This window comes from Jaculus jaculus, chromosome 7 (assembly GCF_020740685.1).
Source record: "Jaculus jaculus isolate mJacJac1 chromosome 7, mJacJac1.mat.Y.cur, whole genome shotgun sequence".
NCBI lineage: Eukaryota > Metazoa > Chordata > Mammalia > Rodentia > Dipodidae > Jaculus > Jaculus jaculus.
This window is the reverse complement of record NC_059108.1, coordinates 71,624,036-71,644,857: the sequence shown is the minus strand read 5'-3', so window position 1 is coordinate 71,644,857 and position 20,822 is coordinate 71,624,036. Positions and strand designations below refer to the sequence as shown.

The window sequence follows — 20,822 nt, the reverse complement described above, 5'->3', positions numbered from 1 at the left end:
ACAAAGGACTCACTCACCAGAATGGCTCAAATTGGAAATACTAATAATATCAAGTACTAACAAAAAAGTAGGAACTCTTATCCACTACTAAAAAAGTGTTAATTAGTGCGCGGGCGCGCGCCCGGGAGGGTGCGGGTGGGGAAGGATTGCACCCGAGGTGCGCCCGCCTCTGCCCCTGGCACCGCCCCTGCCAGCGCGCCCATGCGGCCGGCCGCCCAGCCATGATCAAGGGGATCCTCATCTTCAACAACCACAGGAAGCCATGGCTGTCCAAGTTCTACCAGCCTTACAGTGTAGATAAGCAGCAGCAAATCATCAGGGAGACTTTGCATTTGGTGTTTAAGAGAGATGAGAATGTTTGTAATTTCCTAGAAGGAGGATCATTAATTGGAGGATTTGACAACAAACTGATTTATAGACATTATGCAACACTGTATTTTGTCTTCTGTGTGGATTCCTCAGGAAGTGAACTTGGCATTTTAGATCTAATTCAAGGGTTTGTGGAAACATTAGACAAATGTTTTGAAAATGTCTGTGAACTGGATTTAATATTCCATGTAGACAAGGTTCACAATATTCTTGCAGAAATGGTGATGGGAGGAATGGTCTTGGAGTCCAACATGAACGAGACAGTTACACAGACTGATGCACAGAAGAAGCTGGAGAAATCTGAGGCTGGCTTAGCAGGAGCTCCAGCCCGTGCCGTATCAGCTGTAAAGAATATGAATCTTCCTGAGATCCCAAGAAATATTAGCATTGGTGACATCAGTATAAAAGTGCCAAACCTGCCCTCTTTTAAATAAAATATTTAAAAGGCCACTCCCAGGTAAAATCCAGGGGCGGGGAGTCATCTAAGTTTACCCTACAGTTGTTTACCAAAAATAGAAGAGAGTCTTAACTTTGCTCTTGGATTTAAGTCAAAGTACCGCATAGAAGTTGTATAAAATCAGTATGGAAGTTCAATGTTACTTTTCTTGCTCAGAGGTTTTAAAGAAATTGAGTAGTTCCAGTGTGATTCCCTCCCCTTTTCTAAACTGCATTACTGTGCCCACATAAAGGCATGCCTCTATGTATTGGCTGTCACAGTATTTCGAAAAGTGAGATATTTATTTAATTATGTACAACCCAAAATGTCAGTGTTTTGAATGGATCACAAGTGCAGCATTCTTAAATTCTTTCTGCTGTTTGTAGCAATTGTTATTTTAAAAACCATGAAAACATTAAATAAACTCCAAGGTAACTGGACTCTTAAAAAAAAGTGTTGGGCTGGAGAGATGGCTTAGCGGTTAAGCGCTTGCCTGTGAAGCTAAGGACCCCGGTTCGAGGCTCGGTTCCCCAGGTCCCACGTTAGCCAGATGCACAAGGGGGCGCATGCGTCTGGAGTTCGTTTGCAGAGGCTGGAGGCCCTGGCGCGCCCATTCTCTCTCTCTCCCTCTATCTGTCTTTCTCTCTGTGTCTGTCATTCTCAAATAAATAAATAAATAATTTAAAAAAAAAGTGTTAATTAAACATTTTGACAATATCAGCTGAGACACTCAAGATGCACATACCCTGTGACATCAATTCCACACTTAGGAATACACCCAGAATAAATTTCTACATTATGAAGTATGAATAAGAACGTTCATAACATGGGCTGGAAAGATAATTCAGCAGTTAAGGCACTTGCTTGCAAAGCCTAACAGCCCTGGTAAAGTTCCCCAGTACCCATATAAAGCCAGATGCACAAAGTGGCACATACATCTACAGTTCGTTTACAGTGGATGGAGGCCTGGTGCATCAATTCTCATAAATTCATTCTCTCTCTTTCTCTTTTTCTCTGCCTACAAATAAATAAATATATTTGAAAATAAAGACTGTTTATTTCATGATGTGTGGAAGCAACCAAAAATGCAACAATAGTACAATAAATAAATAAAATTGTAATGAGGTCATATAACAGGATACTACCAAGCAATAAAAATTAGCCACTGTTAAGCTGGGTATGGTGGTGCACACCTTTAATCCCAGCACTTGGGAGGCAGACATAGGAGGATCACCATGAGCTTGAGGCCACCCTGAAACTACATAGTGAATTCCTTGTCAGCCTGGGCTAGAGTGAGACTCTACCTTGAAAAATAAATTAGCCACTGTTATCCAAAGCCTAGGGTTGGGCTGGAGAGATTGCTCAGTGCTTAAGGTGCTTGCCAGGGAAGCCTAAGGACCCAGGTTTGATTCCCCAGTACCCATGTAAGTCATATGCACAAGGTGGCACATGCATTTGGAGTTCATATGTAGTGGCTACAGTCCTGGTGTGTCCATTCTCTCTCTTCTCCCTCTCTCTCTCTCTCTCTCCTTACAGATATATATATATATATATATATGTTGTTTTCTTGTTTTTTGTTTTTCGAGGTAGGGTCTCACTCTAGCTGAGGCTGACCTGGAATTCACTATGGAGTCTCAGGGTGGCCTCAAACTCACAGTGATCCTCCTACCTCTGCCTCTGAGTGCTGGGATTAAAGGCATGTGCCAATAAGTCCTGCTCATCAATAAAATATTTTTTTAAAAAAAGAGAGAGAAGATGACCTTGGGCTGGAGAGATAGCTTAGTGGTTAGGGCACTTGCCTGCTAAACCTAAGGACTCAAGTTTGACTCTCCAGGTCCCATGTAAACCAGACACACAAAGTGATGCAAGCTTCAAGGTCACACATGCGCATAAGGGGACACATGCATCTGGAATTCACTTGCAGTGGCCGGAGGCCCTGGTAATTCTCCCCCTGCCCCACCCAGACACATAAAAGAAAAGAAGACCTTGCCAGGAGTGGTGGTGCATACCTTTAATCCCAGTACTCAGGGGCCAGAGGTAAGTAGATCAACATGAGTTTGATGTCACCCTGAGATTACATAGTGAATTCTAGGTCAGCCTGTACTACAGTGAGACACTTCCTTGATTTAAAAAAGAAGAAAAAGAAGACGACCTTTGGGGCTGGAAAGATTGCTCAATGGTTAAGGCACTTAAGCCTGACGACCCAAGTTCAATTCCCCAGTACCTGCATAAAGCCAAATGCACAAAGTGCATGTGTGCATGTGTCTGAAGTTCATGTTCAGTAGCTAGATGCCCTGGTGCACCATTCTGTCTCTTCTCTCTCCCTCCCTCTCTCTTCCCCAGTCTCTCTCTCCTAGGCCCGATGCTACATGCCTTTAATCCCAGCACTTCGGTGACCAAGATAGGAGGATCTTTGTGAGTTCAAAGCCAGCCTGAGACCACATAATGAACTCCAGGTCACCTTGGGCTGGAACAAGGCCCTACCTTGGGCAGAAAAAATGGGGAAAATCTTTTGTACCAGTCTACTTACATAAACTTTCAGGAACAGAAAAAAGTAAAAAATTATGCTAAGAATTTTAAAGTCTATTGCATTTGGTGAGGATGGAAGTGCTAGAAATTGGAAGGAGAAACATGGTTGGTAGAGGGAAGGTCCAGATTGCTGATGATGACTTACTTTCTGGTTGGTGAACACTGTTCACCTTTTGGTGAGTCCAAATCCAATAAATACAACCAGCAAGTTTATTACTTATGACAAGCAAGGAGAGCACTGGAGTTAATTTGCTAAGCAGTGTTCACCCCCAAAAGAAAGAAAGCAAAGCACTTTTATTGGGGAAACTTATACATCTTCCATAGGAAGACTCATCATCACACAGAGAGCCTACATTCTTGAGCATGCTCAGTTCAAGATCATAATCACATGGTCAAAAAGTCAGATATGAATGCATCTGGGCAGAGAAGTTTTTTAAATGTTTTATTTATTTATTTATTTATTTATTTATTTATTTATTTATTTGAAAGCAAGAGAGAGAGAGGCAGATGGAACAAGAGAATGGATGCACCAGGACCTCCAGCCACTGTAAACCAACCCCAGACACATGCTCCACCTTGCGCATCTGGCTTATGGGGTCTTTGGACTCTGCAGGCAAGCACCTTAACCACTAAACCATCTCTCCAGCTGGGCAGATAGTTTAGTAAACTAGTTTTATAATGAGCAAGTTTATTGCAGGTCACCAAAAAGAATGACTGAGAGTGGCTCAGTGATTTGGACTGGCTCCTTTGAAGTTTCTCCAAAGAGCCTTAGCTAAAACAAAAATAAAAAATACCTATGACAGGAAAGATGGTTTAGCTGTTAAGCGCTTGTCTGTGAAGCCTAACGACCCCCGTTTGAGGCTCTATTCCCCAGGACCCACGTTAGCCAGGTGCACAAGGGGGCGCAGGCATCTGGAGTTCGTTTGCAGTACCTAGAAGCCCTGAGGGGCCCATACTTTCTCTCTCTCTCTCTCCCTCTCCCTCACTATTATTTATTAGAATAAGTTTATAGCAAATAAGTCTTACCCAATAGGAAAACATATAAGAGTATAACATTTAAGAAATTAATTGTTGTAAACAGGTGTCCTATGTAACAAAACAAAGAACGAGTTTTGATTTTTTTATGTTACATTCAGATAGAGCCTACAAAAACAAACAAAACTAGTTAAAATATCTTGACCTTGTTAACATTGATATTGATATGGGAAACTAAAGCTTACAGAACTGGCACCAGACATGGAGTGGAGAATCAATCTATTTTTACATCAGTGTGAGCCCAGGGGAATCTCTTCCAAAGCCTGAGAAAATGGTTAATTAATAGAAAGATATCTGTAGCTGTGTTGTGGAGTTAAGAAAAAACATAAGATAATTTTAGTACTGGTCAGAAAATGTAATACAAACTATGGCCTTGAAACAGTACAAAAACTACAGTGTCAGTACAAAAGACCATGTAGCATGGAACATAATTAGCATGAAAATTTATAGTTCAAGACATAACTTTGTGCCAGAGGCCTTTGATTTTTCTTTTATCATAATATGAGGTATGACATTATAAATAAATTTATCACCTTATTATAGAGAATTTTTTGACTATGTAAACAATTAAGGCAAGAGAAATACAGAGAAACAGCTTTTCAGAAGGTAGGCACATCTTGTTTTTTAAATGTGTAATAGTTATAAGTATAGATAGAACATATCAAGTAAGATAGGATAAAGTTTTGGCATTTGTATTTGGTAACATATTTGATTAGTTTAGATACCTGTGTGGATACCAATTACCCCACAAACTGGAAGCAGAACAGCAGCATTGAAGATCATTTTTCTAGAGCAGGGAACATGTCTTAAGTATCAATATATCTATAAGCAATGAACTTAAGATACAAGAAATGACCTATGGAGCCAGCTGTCTAGCTAGACTAGAAAAATCAGTGAACCCTGGGTTCAAATGAACCTGCCTTAGTAAATAAAGCAAACAACAATTGAGCAAGACATTCAAAGTCAACCTCTATTGCCAAACACAAGGACCCACATCCACAAACATACAATAAATTAAAACAAATAAATAACAAAAATGTCAGATGCAAAATTGGTGCAAGCATCTGTCATTTGTTTGCAGTGGCAAAAATTCCTGTCACAACAATATGTGTGTGTGCATGCACACACACACACACAAACACAAACACATGCACAAATTATTTTTAAAAGGGTCTAGAGAAATGGCTCAATAGATTTTTTTTTTTAAAGCTAACTTGCTACACAAGCCTGAGAACTCAAGTTTTGAACACCAGCAGCCAGTACCCACATAAAAAGCCAGATGCTGTGGCAAATGTTTGTAATCCCTATCACACCTAAGGACAAGAAGGGAAGCAAAGACAGGCTCATATGCTGAAAGCCTAGGGGCTAGATACAGTGAAAAATGTGATACTCTACCTCAAAGGGTATGGAAGGCATGGACAAGCACCCACAAGTTATCCTCTAACCGCCATGTTTGTTCACAATGTCATACATGAACTCATATACACAGGTAACAAACAGACCCAAAAATTAATTGTTTAATTTATTTTATTAATTTTGTTTGTTTTTATGAGGGAGGGTATACATAAGGCACATGTTTAACACAGAGGAGAGAGAAGGAAAGCCAAGAGAAAGCATCGCAACCGCAACACTATATTCTGAGTAAACACCTGTGAAGGGGGTCTCTGGTATGGGATTCAGAGACCACTTTCTGCTCACAAAGTGGAGTACTTATCAGGCCTTTAGGAAGAAGGAAGAGAGGTGGATACTCCTGATTCCATTGGGAGGAAGGAAGTGGAGGTGGCTGTTCCTGATCTCATTAGGAGGAAGTAGAGGTAGCTGTTCCTGATCTCATTAGCAGGCAGGAAGTGGAGGTGTCTGTTCCTGGGCCATTAGGAGGAAGGAGTTGCAGGTGGCTGTTCCTGATCCCTTTAGGAGGAAGGAAGTTGAGGTGGCCACTCCTGATCTGATTAGAGGAAGAAAGTGGAGGTGGTTGCTCTTGATCTCGTTAGGAGGAAGTAAGGGAGGTAGTGGTTCCTGATCCCATTAGAAGGAAGGAAGTGAAGGTGGCTGCTTCTGACCCACTAGGAGAAAGGAAGTGGAGGTGTCTGTTCCCAATCCCATTAGAGAGAAGGAAGTGGAGTTCTCTGCTCCTGATCCATTGTGAGGAAAGAAGTTGAAGTGGGTGTTCCCGATCTCATCAGGACAAAAGAAGTGGACGTGGCTGCTCCTGATTCCATTAGGAGGAAGGAAGTGGAAGTGGATGTTCCTGTTTCCATTAGGTAGAGAGAAGTACAGTTGGCTGTTCCTGATCCTTTAGGAGGAAAGAAGTGGTGTTGTCTACTCCCAATCCATTAGAAGGAAGTGGAGGTGGCTGATCTTGATCTCAATAGGAGGAAGGAAATAGAGATGGCTGCTCTTGATCTCATTAAAGGAAGGAAGTGGGGGTGGCTGTTCCTGATCCTTTAGGAGGAAGGAAGGGGAGCTGTCTGCTCATGATCCATTAGGAGGAAGGAAGTGGGGGTGGCTGTTCCTGATCCACTAAGAGGAAGGAGGTGGAGATGGCTGTTCCTGATCCCATTAGAAAAAAAGGAAGTGGAAGTGACTGCTCCTGATATCACAAGTAGGAAGGAAGTGGAGGTGTCTGCTTCTGATCTCATTAGAAAAAAGGAAGTGGTGGAGACTGCTCCTGAACTCATTAGGAGGAAGGAAGTGGAGGTGGCTGCTCCTAATCCTATTAGCAGGAAGGAAGTAGAGGTGGTTGTTCCTTGTGGGTTCCTGGGCCCTCAGGCTGGCCACAGTCCCCCAAGGAGTCCAGGCAACCATGGAGATCAAGTTTGTGCACGTGTGATGAGAGAAAGAATTACTCTCGGGAAACAGTTTTGGTGAACAGCTCGGTTTATTGTCAGGGAAATGGGTTTATAAGAAGTTGAGGGTGAGGGCTGGAGAGATGGCTTAGCGGTTAAGCGCCTGCCTGTGAAGCCTAAGGACCCCGGTTCGAGGCTTGGTTCCCCAGGTCCCACGTTAGCCAGATGCACAAGGGGGCGCACGCGTCTGGAGTTCGTTTGCAGAGGCTGAAGCCCTGGCGCGCCCATTCTCTCTCTCTCCCTCTCTCTGTCCTTCTCTCTGTGTCTGTCACTCTCAAATAAATAAATAAAAATTAAAAAAAAAAAAAAAGAAGTTGAGGGTGGGAAGAGGGTCCTAAGGTGACTGGATGTACAAGGTTGCTTGCTTATGTCTAATTAGCATATGGGGACATACATTCCAGCTTAGTTTGATCCATGAAGAAGATGAGAGACCTTTATCTTCCACCCTAGGAAGCCTCACTGCCAACTGATGGATGAAATAAGAAAGCGTTAGCTAAGTGGGTAGAAGGTAGAAGAAGGCAAAGGAAGATCCAGCTTTGGTTAGGATTGCTTGAACCCCATGGGGTCATATAAAATATAATTTATCCTATGTCTGCACTTGTTCTCTGCAAAAAAAAAAATTAAATAAATAAACGTGGGATATTCACACAGCTAGAAGAGGCAATGCTGACAGATTGCAATAAATCCTCATTCCACTGTACCCCAATGTAAATTGAAGGGAATATCCAAGATCACTCCCCAAGTCCTGTCTTCCTAGCCTACCCCAAATAAATGGCCTGATCACCAGATCAGGAGCTGTGCTCAGTCCCTTTGCTTTTTCAGAATGCAGCTTCAAGGAAGGAAGACCCATAAGGAACCTTTGTTCCCACATCGGAAAGAAGTTGCATTACACCTTTGCCTAGATATGTAGATGGAAATTTCTCGTGTCTCTCCATCTGACCCAGTTCAAATATGTAAACAGCCAAAGTGCCAAGTGGGTTGTCAGAGATACAAATAGTTTAACTGAAAATAGCTCAGTTGTTAAAGGAAAGGCTGAGGAAGAAGCAAAAAGTTAATCCACCCACCCCCAGAACACAGATGAAAAGAGTTAGGAAGAGAAGCTAAGCACACTCAAGCAAAGGCCTGCACCTACCAACTTTCCTGAGAATACAGGGCTGTCTTACTGGAGCACAGCACTGTCCATATGTACGTTGGCAAAAATTCTGGAAGGACTGCCCACATCACTTCCATGATGATATCTGATGATGCTCTACCCTCATGAATTTAGGGCTAATGGGCATTTGATTTAATATAACCCTCCCCATACCACTCACAGTTCACTGAAAAGCGAGATGGAGCCAGAAGAAAAAGAAAACAGTTATCAATGACCAGGACTAGGCTATGTTGTGGAGGAGTCCCTTAACATGCAGAGCCCAGACTAGTTTTCCATTATAGAGAATAGAGAGTGGTCAGCAACAAACACATGGCCAGGCCTAACCATCCAAAACCCTTCATACTTGGCCACAATGACCAGTTCATAAAGGACATGTGCTTCTAAGTAATCCAAGGACAGTCTATTCTGAGATTTTTGCAGGCCGTAAGGGAAATAGTCACTTTGCAGGAAATAGAAGCCAAAAATTCATCCTTCTAAGCTGGGTGTGATGGTTCATGCCTTTAATCCCAGTATTCAGAGGCAGAGGTAGGAGGATTGTGGTGAGTTTGAAGCCACCCTGAGACTACGTAGTAAATTCCAGGTCAGCCTGGGCTAAAGCGAGACCCTACCTTTAATTAAACAATCATTCTTCTCTAAAACGAGGGAGTCCTTATGAAGTGAAAACCAAAGTTCAGAAAAGAAGAGCTGGGAATAAGGTGTGGATTGCTTTTTTAACTGTGTGTATGTGTGTGTGATGCGTATGCGTGTATGCATGTTCATGTAGGGGAAAACATGTGCCCATGTGTATAGAGGCCAGAGGACAATAGCAGGTGTTAATCTCAGGAGTACCACCTTTTGAGTTTTGAGGCAGTGTCTCTCTAACCAGAGCTCACCAACTAGGCTAGACTGTCTAGCTGGCAAGCTCTAGAGATCCTGCTGTCTCTACCTCCTCAGCACTGGGATTACAGGGCATGCCACCTAGTAGTTTTACATGGGTATGTAGATCTAACTCAGGTCCCCATACTTGCAAGACATTTTACCCACTGAGATATCATCTCCCCAGCCCCAGGAGGTAGATTACTAATGACATTATTTGTCACAGTCAGGCACAGTCCACATGTTTTGCAGTGTTATCCAGTGTATTCCTCTTTCTAGTTACTTTCTTTTCTTCCATGGAGTATGGAGTGCAAGGGAACAAATATAACAAGTCTCAGCTTTCATCCTCAAAATCAACTTTTTTTGTTTGTTTGTGAGATAGGGTCTTGCTCTAGCTCAGGCTGACCTGGAATTCACTACGTAGTCTCAGGGTGGTCTCGAATTCACAGCAATCCTCCTACCTCTGCCTCCTGAGTACTAATATTTAAAGCATGTGCCACCACACCCAGCTTTCCATTATTTTTAAGTGTGAATTTTAAGTGTGGTCACATGCAAGAGTAAAGTTTTCTTTTGTTTGTTTTTGTCTGGTTTGAGGGATTTTGTGTATTTGGAGCTTGGGTTTTTATTTTGTTTTGTTTTGGTTTTTGGTTTTTCATTTTTTTGAGGTAGGGTCTCACTCTAGCCTAGGCTGACCTGGAATTCACTATGTAGTCTCAGGGTGGCCTTGAACTCATGGCAATCTTACTACCTCTGCCTCCCAAGTGCTGGGATTAAGGGCATGTGCCACCATACCCAGCTTGGGGTTTTTAAAAAATATTTATTTATTTATTTGCTTATTTATTTGAGAGAGAGAGAGAGAGAGAGAGAAAGAGGCAGATAGAGAAAGAGAAAGATTGGGTGCACCAAGGCCTCTAGACCACAGCAAACGAACTCCAGATGCATGCACCACCTTGTGAATGAGGCTTACATGGGTACTGGGGAATCGAACCTGGGTCCTTTGGTTTTACAAGTATGTGCCTTAACTGCTAAACCATCTCTCCAGCCCATTTATTTGGATTTTGTTTAAGGGGTCTTTCATCTAGCCCAGGCAGGCCTCAAACTCACTATGTAGCAGTGCTGGCCTTGAACTCCTGCTCCTCCTGTCTCTACCTCCCTAGTGCTATGATCACAAACAGGCATGTGCCACACATGCTCAACTCAAAAGCAAGGTGGTTGGTTGGTTGGTTGGTTGGTTGATTGGTTGGTTGGTTTGGGGCTGAGTATTTATTTGTTTGCTTGTTTTCTGAGGCATGGTCTCACTCTTTTCCTGGCTCACATGGAACTTACTCTGTAGTTCAGTTGGCCTCAACCTCATGGCAATCCTCCTACCCAAGCCTTGCAAGCAAGTGCTATGATTAAAGACATGAGCCACCATGCCCAGCTAAGAGGAAGGTTTTGTTTTGTTTTCCTGTTTTTGTTTTGTTTTGTTTTGTTTCTGAGGTAGGGTCTCACTCTAACTCAGGCTGACCTAGAACTTATTCTGTAGTCCCATGGTGGCCTCGAACTCACAGCAAGCCTCCTACCTCTGCCTCCCAAGTGCTGGGACTAAAGTGTGCATCACCACACTAGCTACAAGGGTTTAAAAAAATTAAAATTTTAAAAAAATTTAAAAAACAAGAAAATAAGAACCAGGCATGGAGGCACATGCCTTTAATCCTAGCACTTGGGAAAACCAAAAAAAAAAAAAAAAATAGGGAGAGAGAGAGAAGGAAGGGAATAAGAAAATATTCAGAATATTAGTCAGAGAAAAAGATCTGAACATATAAAGAGGTTTTATTAAGATTGGCTGCAGTGATGCCCATCTTTACAAACTGTCAGAAAGCCCCAGCACAAAAGCACAGCTTCATCCCTGTCTTTAAGCTGGGGCTTGTTCACTCTGGAAAATCAGAAGCTACTGTTACACGTTCCAGTAACTCTGTAAATATTTTCTTGTACCAGAATTGTTATTATGCAGCCTTCATTTGGGCTGGTTTCATCATTTTGCACTGTGAAATAGCTTTATGGTGCATTACTACAGCCAGAAGAATACACACACAAACATTTATTTATATATATGTATAAAAGTATATTGGATAGTTGTATACAAATAAGCAAGGTATTTGTTGCAACTTACATAGTATATCCCCAAATAACTGAAGAAAATCTCTGACATTAGTACACAGCTAAATTGTTCTTTTGGTTTTGTCACTAACAGAAGTGCCTCATCATAAAAGTAATTTGATTTTTAGTGTGCCATATTGTTAAAATTAGATAACATACATTGAATAAATGTATACATTTTTATCAGTAACAAATTTCATTACAGTGACCAGTTTTAACACAGGTGGATACAGTACTTCCATTCTTTAGTCATTCCAGATGGATCTGAGTTTTATATTCAAACTTTTAATACAGTTTTTGAGTTTTGTGCGACTTGAATTTTTAATCTTTCTGTAAAATACGTAACTTAAATGAAGATGTTGTATGTGTATCTTTTCTTCAGATACCAGATTTGATATATATGTTGTAACATAAGTGTGTAGACAGTGGATCCTGGATGGAACTGGCTTATTGAGAAGAACAGAATTCTGCATGAGGACTTAAATCCAAATCTGTGTCATGCCTGTGTGCATACCCAATTAAACACTGGAAATAAAAAAATTGTTTTGGTGAAAAAAAAAGAAAAGATTGGCTGCAGTGATATGGGTTGGGAAGTCCAGCTTGCTGTCTGCAAGCTAGAAAGGCTAAGAAGCCAGTAACTGCAATCAACAAGGCTGGGTGTCCAGCAGTCTCAATCTGGCACTGATACCATGAAAAATTCCTGGAGAGCTGCTAGTCTTCAGACTGTTGGAATGCTTAAAAAGCTGGGTTCTTATGTCAGTGAAAGATGGTAGCCACGGGGTAGATGCACACACCATCAGCAAGGAGCAACATCAGCCAACCAAAGTACTGCTTTTCCTGGAACCTCTTCTTTGTTGTTGTTTTTGCTTTGTTTTTTCAAGGTAGGGTCTTGCTCTAGTTCAGGCTGACCTGGAATTCACTATGTAGTCTCAGGGTGGCCTCAAATTCATAGCAATCCTACCTCTGCCTCCAGAATGGTGGGATTAAAGGTATACACCACCACAGTGGGCCTTGAGCCTCTTTATATCTAGGCTATTTCCAGAAGGGCTCCCCTCCCTTCATCCTTCCTAGAAATGCTCTCACAGAGGCTGGGAAGATGGGTCAGCAGTTAAGGCACTTGCCTGCAAAATCTAGTAGCCTGGGGTTGATTCCCCCCATGTAAAGCCAGATGCACAAAGTGGTGCATGCATCTGGAGTTCATTTGCAGGGACTGGAGACCCTGGTACACCACAGATCTGCCGAAGAGGCATGTCTCTTACTTGATTCCTGATCCAATCAACTTGACAATGAAGATCAACAATCACAGATAGCATTGAGTATAAAATAGATTCTGTAAACAGAGAGGAGGAAAGAAACAAGATATGACATCAAAGCAGTGGCCAATTACACATTATTTCCTATGCTTGGGGCTGAAGCTAGAATTACAGAGGTAAAAAAGAGATTATAAATTTTTTGAGGAGCTCATCTGGGGAGATAGGAGAGAGGTCACTGGGTGTGGTGGTGCACACCTTTTTAAAAATATTTTTATTTATTTATTTAACAGAGAGAAAGAGGGACAGAGAGAGAGAGAATGGGCATGCCAGGGCTCCAGTCACTGCAAACGAACTCCAGACATGTGTACCCCCTTGTGCATCTTGCTTACGTGGGTCCTGGCAAGTCAAACCTGGGTCCTTTGGCTTTGCAGACAAATACCTTAACTGCTAAGCCATCCCTCCAGCTCCCCATACCCCTTTTTAATGAGAGAGTAAGAATGAGAGAGCAAGGGAGAATTGGTGCACAAGGGTCTTAGCCACTGCAAATGAGGTCCAGACACATGCACCACCTTGTGTGCATGTATCACCTTGTGCATCTGGCTTATGTGGATTCTGGGAGTCGAACTTGGGTGGTTATGCTTCACAGGAAAGTGTCTTAACAGCCAAGCCATCTCTCCAGCCCAGTGCATGCCTTTAATCCCAGCACTTGGCTAGGCTGAGGTAGTACACTTGCTGTGAGTTTTAAACCAGCCTGAGACTACATAGTAAATTCCAGGCCAGCCTGGATTGTGTCAAATTCCCAGGCATAGCTGAAAGACTGCAAGCTTCATAGAGAACATTTCCATTCAGCAGAGAGTGTGTAGTAGTTTTAAAATATGACTATAGGCCTCTGCCACCTGGAAGGATAATGTGGCCAATGCAACTTCTGTATTGTTACTCAATATTGCATTCTGCAAATGTTCTGTTTTGTAGTAAGGTAGGTTAAGGCACATAGTGGAAAACAAAATTGGTAAATTGCTCAGTTCGTTTCATTGAGACTTGGAGATGATAAATTTTACAGAATGCCTAGCTACTTTATTGAGAAAATTTATTTTTCTTGTTGTGGATTGCATTTATATTATTAGTTTTGCTTTTCACCAGACCAGGCTATTTTAATCATGATACCGAATATGTCTACTCTTAAGAAATTCTGGGGCTGGAGAAATGGCTTAGCGGTTAAACACTTGCCTGTGAAGCCTAAGGAGCACTGTTCAAGGCTCGATTCCCCAGGACCCATATTAGCCAGATGCACAAGGGGGGTGCACGTGTCTGGAGATCGTTTGTAGTGACTGGAAGCCCTGGTGCGCCCATTCTCTCTCTCTCTCTCTCTCTCTCTTACTCTCAAATAAATAAAAATGAACAAAAAATTTTAAAAAAGAAATTCTGTAATTTATTTCAGGTATTTAAAATTTTTTAAACAAGCCAAAAATGTGTCACACACTTTTAATCCCAGTGCTTGGGAGTCTGAGGTAGGAAGACCAGCATGAATTCGAGGGCAGCCTAGAGCTACAGAGTAAGTTCCAGGTCAGGCTGGGATAGAGTGAGACCTTATCACGATAAGCAATAACCCCCCCCCCCACCAAAAAAAGTTTAAAACAAACCTATGAAGTTCTTAAGTACCAATATAAATGAGATGACTTACCAGTAGAACAGGGAAAATGTTCAAATATAACATGAGTGAGACCTGTGGTCAAGTGTGACATGATTCAAGTGTGATCAGCTAGCTACCATTCTCTGAAAAAGACAATATTCTTAGAATGAAAAAGCAAAATTGAACAATTGTAGGATAGTGATCCTATATTCTTTCATTCCTATTTATGCCATGTCTTCTAAATAGACCATTATTGTGACTATCCCAATGAAGTGTGTTTTTTCTCTTTAATACAGCACTTTAAAATCTAGTTTATATTCTGTCAACTTGAACTAGAATCTCTTGTATAACTTTGTAAGTGACAGACAGATCTCTAACCTATTTAATTAGTGTCCTATGGTCCCAGTAGCTGCACTTTGATATTGAAGGAAGAATTTTAGAAATTTTAATGTAGGTAAGAAATATATTAGGAATGTAATTTGCAAGGTGGTTCTAAGTTTGTGGTTAACATTTCTTAGGATTCAAGGAAAATTCACTTGCTATTAGAACTAAAATCTCAGCAAAATTTTGTTATATACTCTTTTGGGGTATCAAATTCCCTATTAAAGTACACAGGAAAAACTTTTTCTTAAAAATTAGGGCTGAGGAAATAGATGGCTGTGTAGTTAAGAGTACATGCCACCTATACCTGAGGATCTAGAAAGGCCTGAGACAACATGAATTCATCTCCTCAGAATCCACATAAGCTCAATATGGCCATGTACCTCTGTAACCCTAATCTGCAACAGGGTGTTAACTGGGCTCACTGACCAGAATCCACAGCTTCAGGTTGAGGGAGGGATCCTGGCTCATACATACATTCAGAGAATAGAATTTGAGGTAGTGTCACTATATATCCCAAACTGCCACCACAGACAGCCAAGTTGGCAGTTTTTGAGACTGTTTTAAGATACTAGTAAAGACTTTCACTGAAATCTCTAGGAAAACTTATTTGTGTTTCCAAAGAACTGTAGTATTTGGATATATTCCTTTTAATATTCAGCATGTCCTTAGCTGGTTAAAACATGTATTTTCCTTTGCATAGGATTCTGTTGTAATTACTTTTGCTATAAACCGTAGGTAGGGCTTTACATTGGGTCAAGGATTTTTTCAGTGTCTTATTAAGTTTTTTGGTCTCTTGAGATTTATTTTTCTAAATAACTTGGCAATGCTTTTAAATGGAAGTGTATTTAGTTTTATCCAGCATACCTAGTAATTTTTAACTTAGAGAATTTAAAACATAGTATACTTTTTATATTAAATAGAAAGTTATATGTATACATCATATGTTAGTACCAGCAGTGTCTCTGGACATTTCCTTCCACTCTGTGGCTCTTACAATCTTTCTACCCCTCTTCTGCATAATTTCCTGAGCCATGGTGGGTGTGTTTTAAGTCCATTTTAGGGATGCGCTTTCAACAGTTTCTAGATTTCTGTTTTGGAGTATTTTGAGTATTCTCAGTGTCTTATCTCCATGACCCTGGCACTGGCTGACAGGTTCCTTATTGAAAGACCTGTCTTGCTCATCTCTCCAATTCCTCTTGGTTTCACTGGGACCCCGGGTGGTGTGTAAGGGGTGGTTAATTTCCTAATTCTAGCTGCCTTCTGAAAAAGAAAAACAGATTCTCCAAAGGAGACTGAGGTTGGCCTAGGTAGAACATCATATACTGCATAGTGGTGATCATTACACATTTTTCAAAGATCGTTAAGCCTGTAATTTGTGGAATCGTTTGGGGAGAAGAAAAACTCAAAGGGATCTATTAGAAGATTATTACAGGAATTTAGACAAGAAAGAATAACTGGAATTAGGGTTGTAGTTGCCACAACCAGACAGAAAGAGATCAAGGAAATATTTAGTATGCAAAATCAACAGAGTTTCGGGCAACCAAGAAGAGATGTATAGAGTCAGTTTAGAGAAAAGGTCTATATTATTACATAGACCTGGGCGTCCACTGTGAAAACCTGGTGAGTGAATTCACAACATAGATCGTTGGTGGAAAGTGCAGAGCAGGAAGAAAGTCTTAGGATTCAACAGGAAGAACATCAACATTTTAAGAATTTAAACGAGGTAGGACAAGCAACAGAGGCCAAGATGAGTTTCAAAAGTCCCAGAAGACCATGTGATTTTCGGCGAAACCAAGAATCCAGCATTTCCATAAGGAGAAAGGAGCCAGTGCATGTCCCGTGATCAAAACTACCTGAAGCTACGCACTGGAGTTGGTGACATGGGCAAGTTTGCATTTTTGGTGAAAGGGGAAATGAGTAATGAAGGCAGAAACTAGAGGGGTTGAATTAGGAAGTGGAAAATGAAAATCGCATTTGGAGAAGTTTGGCTATGGAAGCAGAGAGAGAACATTAGCAGGATATAGGGAAAGGTTTTTTTCGTGATGAAGAGACGTTTTCAATGTTTATATGCTCACAGGAAGAGGCAGAACAGTGAAAAATGAGGATCCAGAGTACTACTGATCCTCCAAACCGAAGGGACATCTCGAGGTCTGCGACTTGAGCAGCTTTAGGGTCCGCTGGTTTCTAAGGGAACACTTGTTTCCCCATTTCCTTCCTGTCTTTCCGGCCCTCCATACGCGCTACGGGTAAACTTTACTATCCATAGCTACTTCTTCCGGGTCGCGGGGTAGGAGCATGCTCAGTTCAGGTCTCCCCGGCCAGATTTGTGCGCATGTGCGCAAGGTCTTAGTCGCTTGCGCAGGCGTATTAGGTCTCTGTCGTTATGCGGGTGCTTGTGGGTGAGGACGGGCGGGAGAGTGAGGAGCGGCCTTAGCTCAAGATTGGGGGCTGGGAGGCCTTGCTGAGAGTTCACGATCGCCCATATAGACAACCTTGGCTTCTGGCTTAAAAGGCGATCTCTGTATTCCTTCTGGCCTTTGTCACCTGTGCGTCACGGGAGGCTAGAAGTCTGGAATCCAGGGACTGCACCGAGGGGGGGCCACCTGCAGAGCGGCTGGCTGCTCCGTCCTCCACGAGGTTAACCCTTTGTACTCTCCCATCAGGTGGCGGGACGGGATTCATTGGGACCGCCCTGTCCCAGCTGCTGAAAGCCAAGGGCCACAAAGTGACGCTGGTCTCCAGACAGCCTGGGCCAGGTCGAATCACGTGGGTATGTCCAGCCTCTCAGCAGGGTGGGGAAGCAATTCGCCTGGGACAGGGCCATTGGGAACTTTGTGCTCACTTACCCTCACAGAATGAGCTCACTAGGTCGGGGCTTCCCATCTGCGATGTTGTCATCAACCTGGCTGGAGAGAACATCCTCAACCCTTTGCGAAGGTCAGCAGGCCCCCAAGACAGAGACCTTCCACAGCAGGGGCTGAAAGAGGGTCGATTCCAGTGAGAACTATGAGCTGTGCATACTGGAGCTGCATCCCATGGTCCTGTATCCTTGGGGGCCTAGTGTAGTAAATCCCAGTGTTGTGGCCAAGGAGGCTTGGTCCATGTTGGTTATAAACAGGAAACAGCTATCTTTCCTGGGCATCCTGAGGGGTGCATGAAGATTAACGTCAACTAGCTGAATGGGTAGGGAAGCAGGTGGGTGTAGAGGGTGGGGCAGGATAGGTAGCTGGGATATGGTCTAATTGCAAGTATATTTTTGTTTTCCTGCAGGTGGAATGAAGCCTTCAGGGAAAAAGTGCTCAGCAGCCGCTTGGAGACCACCCAGATGCTGGCACAAGCTATCACCAAAGCCACACAACCCCCCCAGGCCTGGATAATAGTCACAGGTGTAGGTATGCCCCCAAATTACCAACCATGGGACTACGTTGAGCAGGAGGTGGTGGAATGGAATGGGTAGCTCAGGCTAGCTAGCTGGATCACCAGCACTGGTCCTTTCCAGAGACAGGAACTTCTAGGCCATCAAGCCATGCAGGTTTCTCCTGACCTCTGTATTTGTGCTGGTTAGGTAGTTATGTGGTGCTTGTGGGTGAGGAAGGGCACAGAGAGCTGGGTGCAGACTTAGCTAGACAGAGAGGACTGAGCCTTCAGCAGTGCCCCTCAGAAAGGAGGAATACTTTCTACTCCTAGATCAGGAAAACACCTACCTGCTCCCAAGTCCCTTGCTTTTTGTACCACAGTTCAAGAGTTCCTAATTATTCTACCACCTTTGGGACCAAATAATTAGAATTACAATGTGCACACCAGCCACTATTTCTAAGTGTTTCATACCCAGTACATCATTTAATCCTCACAACCTGACAAGGCAGGTACTACTACTCCCAGTTAAAGATGCAAGAATTCCACATAGACGTTTAAGGAACTGTGGCACAGACTGGCACCAAATTTGTTTCTAACCACTATACTCAGTGAAGCCTTTGGAGGTGAGTAGCCCTACAGCTACAGCCCTACAGACTTCCAGGCCCGACTAGAGTAAGTCCAAGAAAAGCTCAAGGGAGAAATATCCATGGCTCTTTCTTCCCCTGGGGTAACCCAAAGAGTAACTAAAGAGAGTGAGGCCAAGGAGCACAAAGACAGCCAGAGCCAAGGAGTGCTACTCCACCGGCAGCTTACTACCGGCCCAGCCTGACTGCGGAGTACGATGAGGACAGCCCGGGAGGGGATTTTGACTTTTTCTCCAACCTAGTAACCAAATGGGAAGCGGCAGCCAGGATTCCTGGAGATTCTACCCGCCAAGTGGTGGTGCGTTCTGGTGAGCATCAGAGGCCTGGGGAAAGCAGGGTGGACTGGGGGAGGGTTGAGTTTACACTGAGGATGCCATCACTCTGACCAACCTGTAGAGAGGACAAAGGCCACACCTTCGATTCCAGCACTCCGAGGCAGAGGTAAGAGGATTGCCTTGAGTTTGAGGCCAGCCTGGGGCAACAGAATTCCATATCAGGCTGGGTTAGAATAAGACCCTACCTCAGGGAAAAAGAAAAAGAAAAACATAAAGAACACAACAGCCCTCAATTCTGTCAGAGCTGAGTATACAAGGAGAGAAAATGAGGAAGGGTAAAGAGAAATGCAGAATACTTGTACTGTTTCAAGGCTGAGCTACCTCCCTATACTACCTTTCTTTCCTGCTTTAGGTGTTGTACTGGGCCGTGGTGGTGGTGCCATCAGCCACATGCTTCTGCCCTTCCGCATGGGTCTGGGAGGCCCCATTGGCTCAGGTCACCAATTCTTCCCCTGGATACACATCAGCGACCTGGCAGGCATTCTCACCCATGCCCTTGAAGAAAACTGTGTCCAAGGAGTCCTGAATGGAGTGGCTCCAGCCTCCACTACTACCAATGCTGAGTTTGCCCAGGCCTTGGGTGCTGCCCTGGGTCGCCCCGCCTTCATCCCTCTCCCCAGCACTGTGGTGCAAGCTGTCTTTGGGCGAGAGCGTGCCATCATGCTACTAGAGGGCCAGAAGGTTGTCCCACGGCGGACACTGGCCACTGGCTACCAGTATTCCTTCCCAGAACTGGGGGCTGCCTTGAAAGACATCCTAGCCTAGGTGGGGAGGCCTGTAACAGGAGCTAAGACCTGTACCCATAGGGAGGCTTCCTGGTTACATACTATGAGTAAGCTTAAGTGGTCCTGTACTTGAGATCAGAAGTCCTTCCTCTTCCTTCTCCATTGTTCCCTTGCTCCAGCTTATCTATCTTAAGGTTGTAATCTCTTCAAATTATGACCTTCAACTCCTTGTAAAAGAATTTCTGAGTTTTGTTTCTTTGTGTGTCACATTGTTGTCCCAGTTCTCTGTAAAAAAATGTTCTACAGTTTTGGCAATAAAGAGAAATGATATTATTAACTTCACCCCATCTTTTTGGCATAGGTTCCCCTGGAATTTATTTCAAGATATCTCTTCTTACATGGAGTTTTGGTTTAGTTTGTTTTGTGTGAGGCAGTCTCACTCTAGCCAAGGCTGACTTGGAACTCATTCTGTACCTCAGGCTGGCCTCAAACTCATAGAGATCCTCTAACCTCAACCTCCCATGTGCTGGGATTATAGGCATGAGCCACCACATCTGCTTCTACATAGGGTTTTGAGAGTTGTAATGTGCAGCATCTCTCCTCACCTTTCCCCTTCTTGGTCCTTCTTGCCTGCCAAAAGAGCTGGTGATAAACAGGAGGCATGAGGTTACGAGAGATCACAAGCCAAATGAGGACCTGTTTCCAGCAAACTCTGTCACCCTGAGCACCTGTTCACAGGATGCCAGCAGAAACAAGGCCCCTGTTTAAATCAGCCTTCAGTGTGTCACCAAATGGCAGTGAATTCATGAAAGCAATCACACAGACCCCAGCTTTTCAAACTGCAGTAGGATGATGCCAGCACCACTGTCTGTAAGAAGCTTGAAGTTTGCCTCGGCATTTCAACAGGCCAGGACCCTCAGCATTTAAGAACAGATGATACTTCTGGCCTTCTGTCCATCCACCCACCATCCCGGAAAATGAGAAAGCCAGGAGCCAATCAAGTACTATAAGCTCAACCAACCTATCATCAATAAAATGAGTCCCAAGTGTTCCTCCAGGAGTCCTTCCATCTACCTAAAGGCATGGTATCTGCCACAACTTGACCAGAAGCAGTTCCCCTAGCCCTCAATTC

The 20,822-nt window shown here is 43.2% G+C and overlaps 2 protein-coding genes across 9 annotated transcripts; both read left to right on the top strand.

The window, feature by feature from the left end:
• The first annotated feature begins 221 nt into the window (after nucleotides 1-221).
• On the top strand, nucleotides 222-803 carry LOC101596232 (AP-3 complex subunit sigma-1-like). 5 transcript variants are annotated; one of them, XM_045155324.1, is made up of 2 exons: nucleotides 222-291; nucleotides 496-803. In XM_045155324.1, exons 1-2 carry the CDS (start codon nucleotides 222-224, stop codon nucleotides 801-803), a joined length of 378 nt encoding a protein of 125 aa, XP_045011259.1. The 5 variants fall into 5 exon arrangements, with proteins under 5 accessions (XP_045011259.1, XP_045011257.1, XP_045011255.1 ...); XM_045155322.1 differs by having other exon boundaries at nucleotides 222-500; nucleotides 675-803; XM_045155320.1 differs by having other exon boundaries at nucleotides 222-500; nucleotides 567-803.
• Nucleotides 804-17,001: 16,198 nt separating this feature from the next.
• Nucleotides 17,002-20,032, top strand: Sdr39u1 (short chain dehydrogenase/reductase family 39U member 1). Of its 4 annotated transcripts, none has more exons than XM_045154430.1 (7): nucleotides 17,002-17,028; nucleotides 17,293-17,399; nucleotides 17,484-17,566; nucleotides 17,900-18,021; nucleotides 18,873-18,938; nucleotides 19,027-19,071; nucleotides 19,318-20,032. In XM_045154430.1, the coding sequence occupies exons 1-7, from the start codon at nucleotides 17,013-17,015 to the stop codon at nucleotides 19,728-19,730; spliced, it is 852 nt and encodes a 283-aa protein (XP_045010365.1). In that variant the 5' UTR covers nucleotides 17,002-17,012; the 3' UTR covers nucleotides 19,731-20,032. The 4 variants fall into 4 exon arrangements, with proteins under 4 accessions (XP_045010365.1, XP_045010364.1, XP_045010366.1 ...); XM_045154429.1 differs by having other exon boundaries at nucleotides 18,795-18,938; XM_045154431.1 differs by lacking the exon at nucleotides 19,027-19,071.
• The last annotated feature ends 790 nt before the right edge of the window (nucleotides 20,033-20,822 follow it).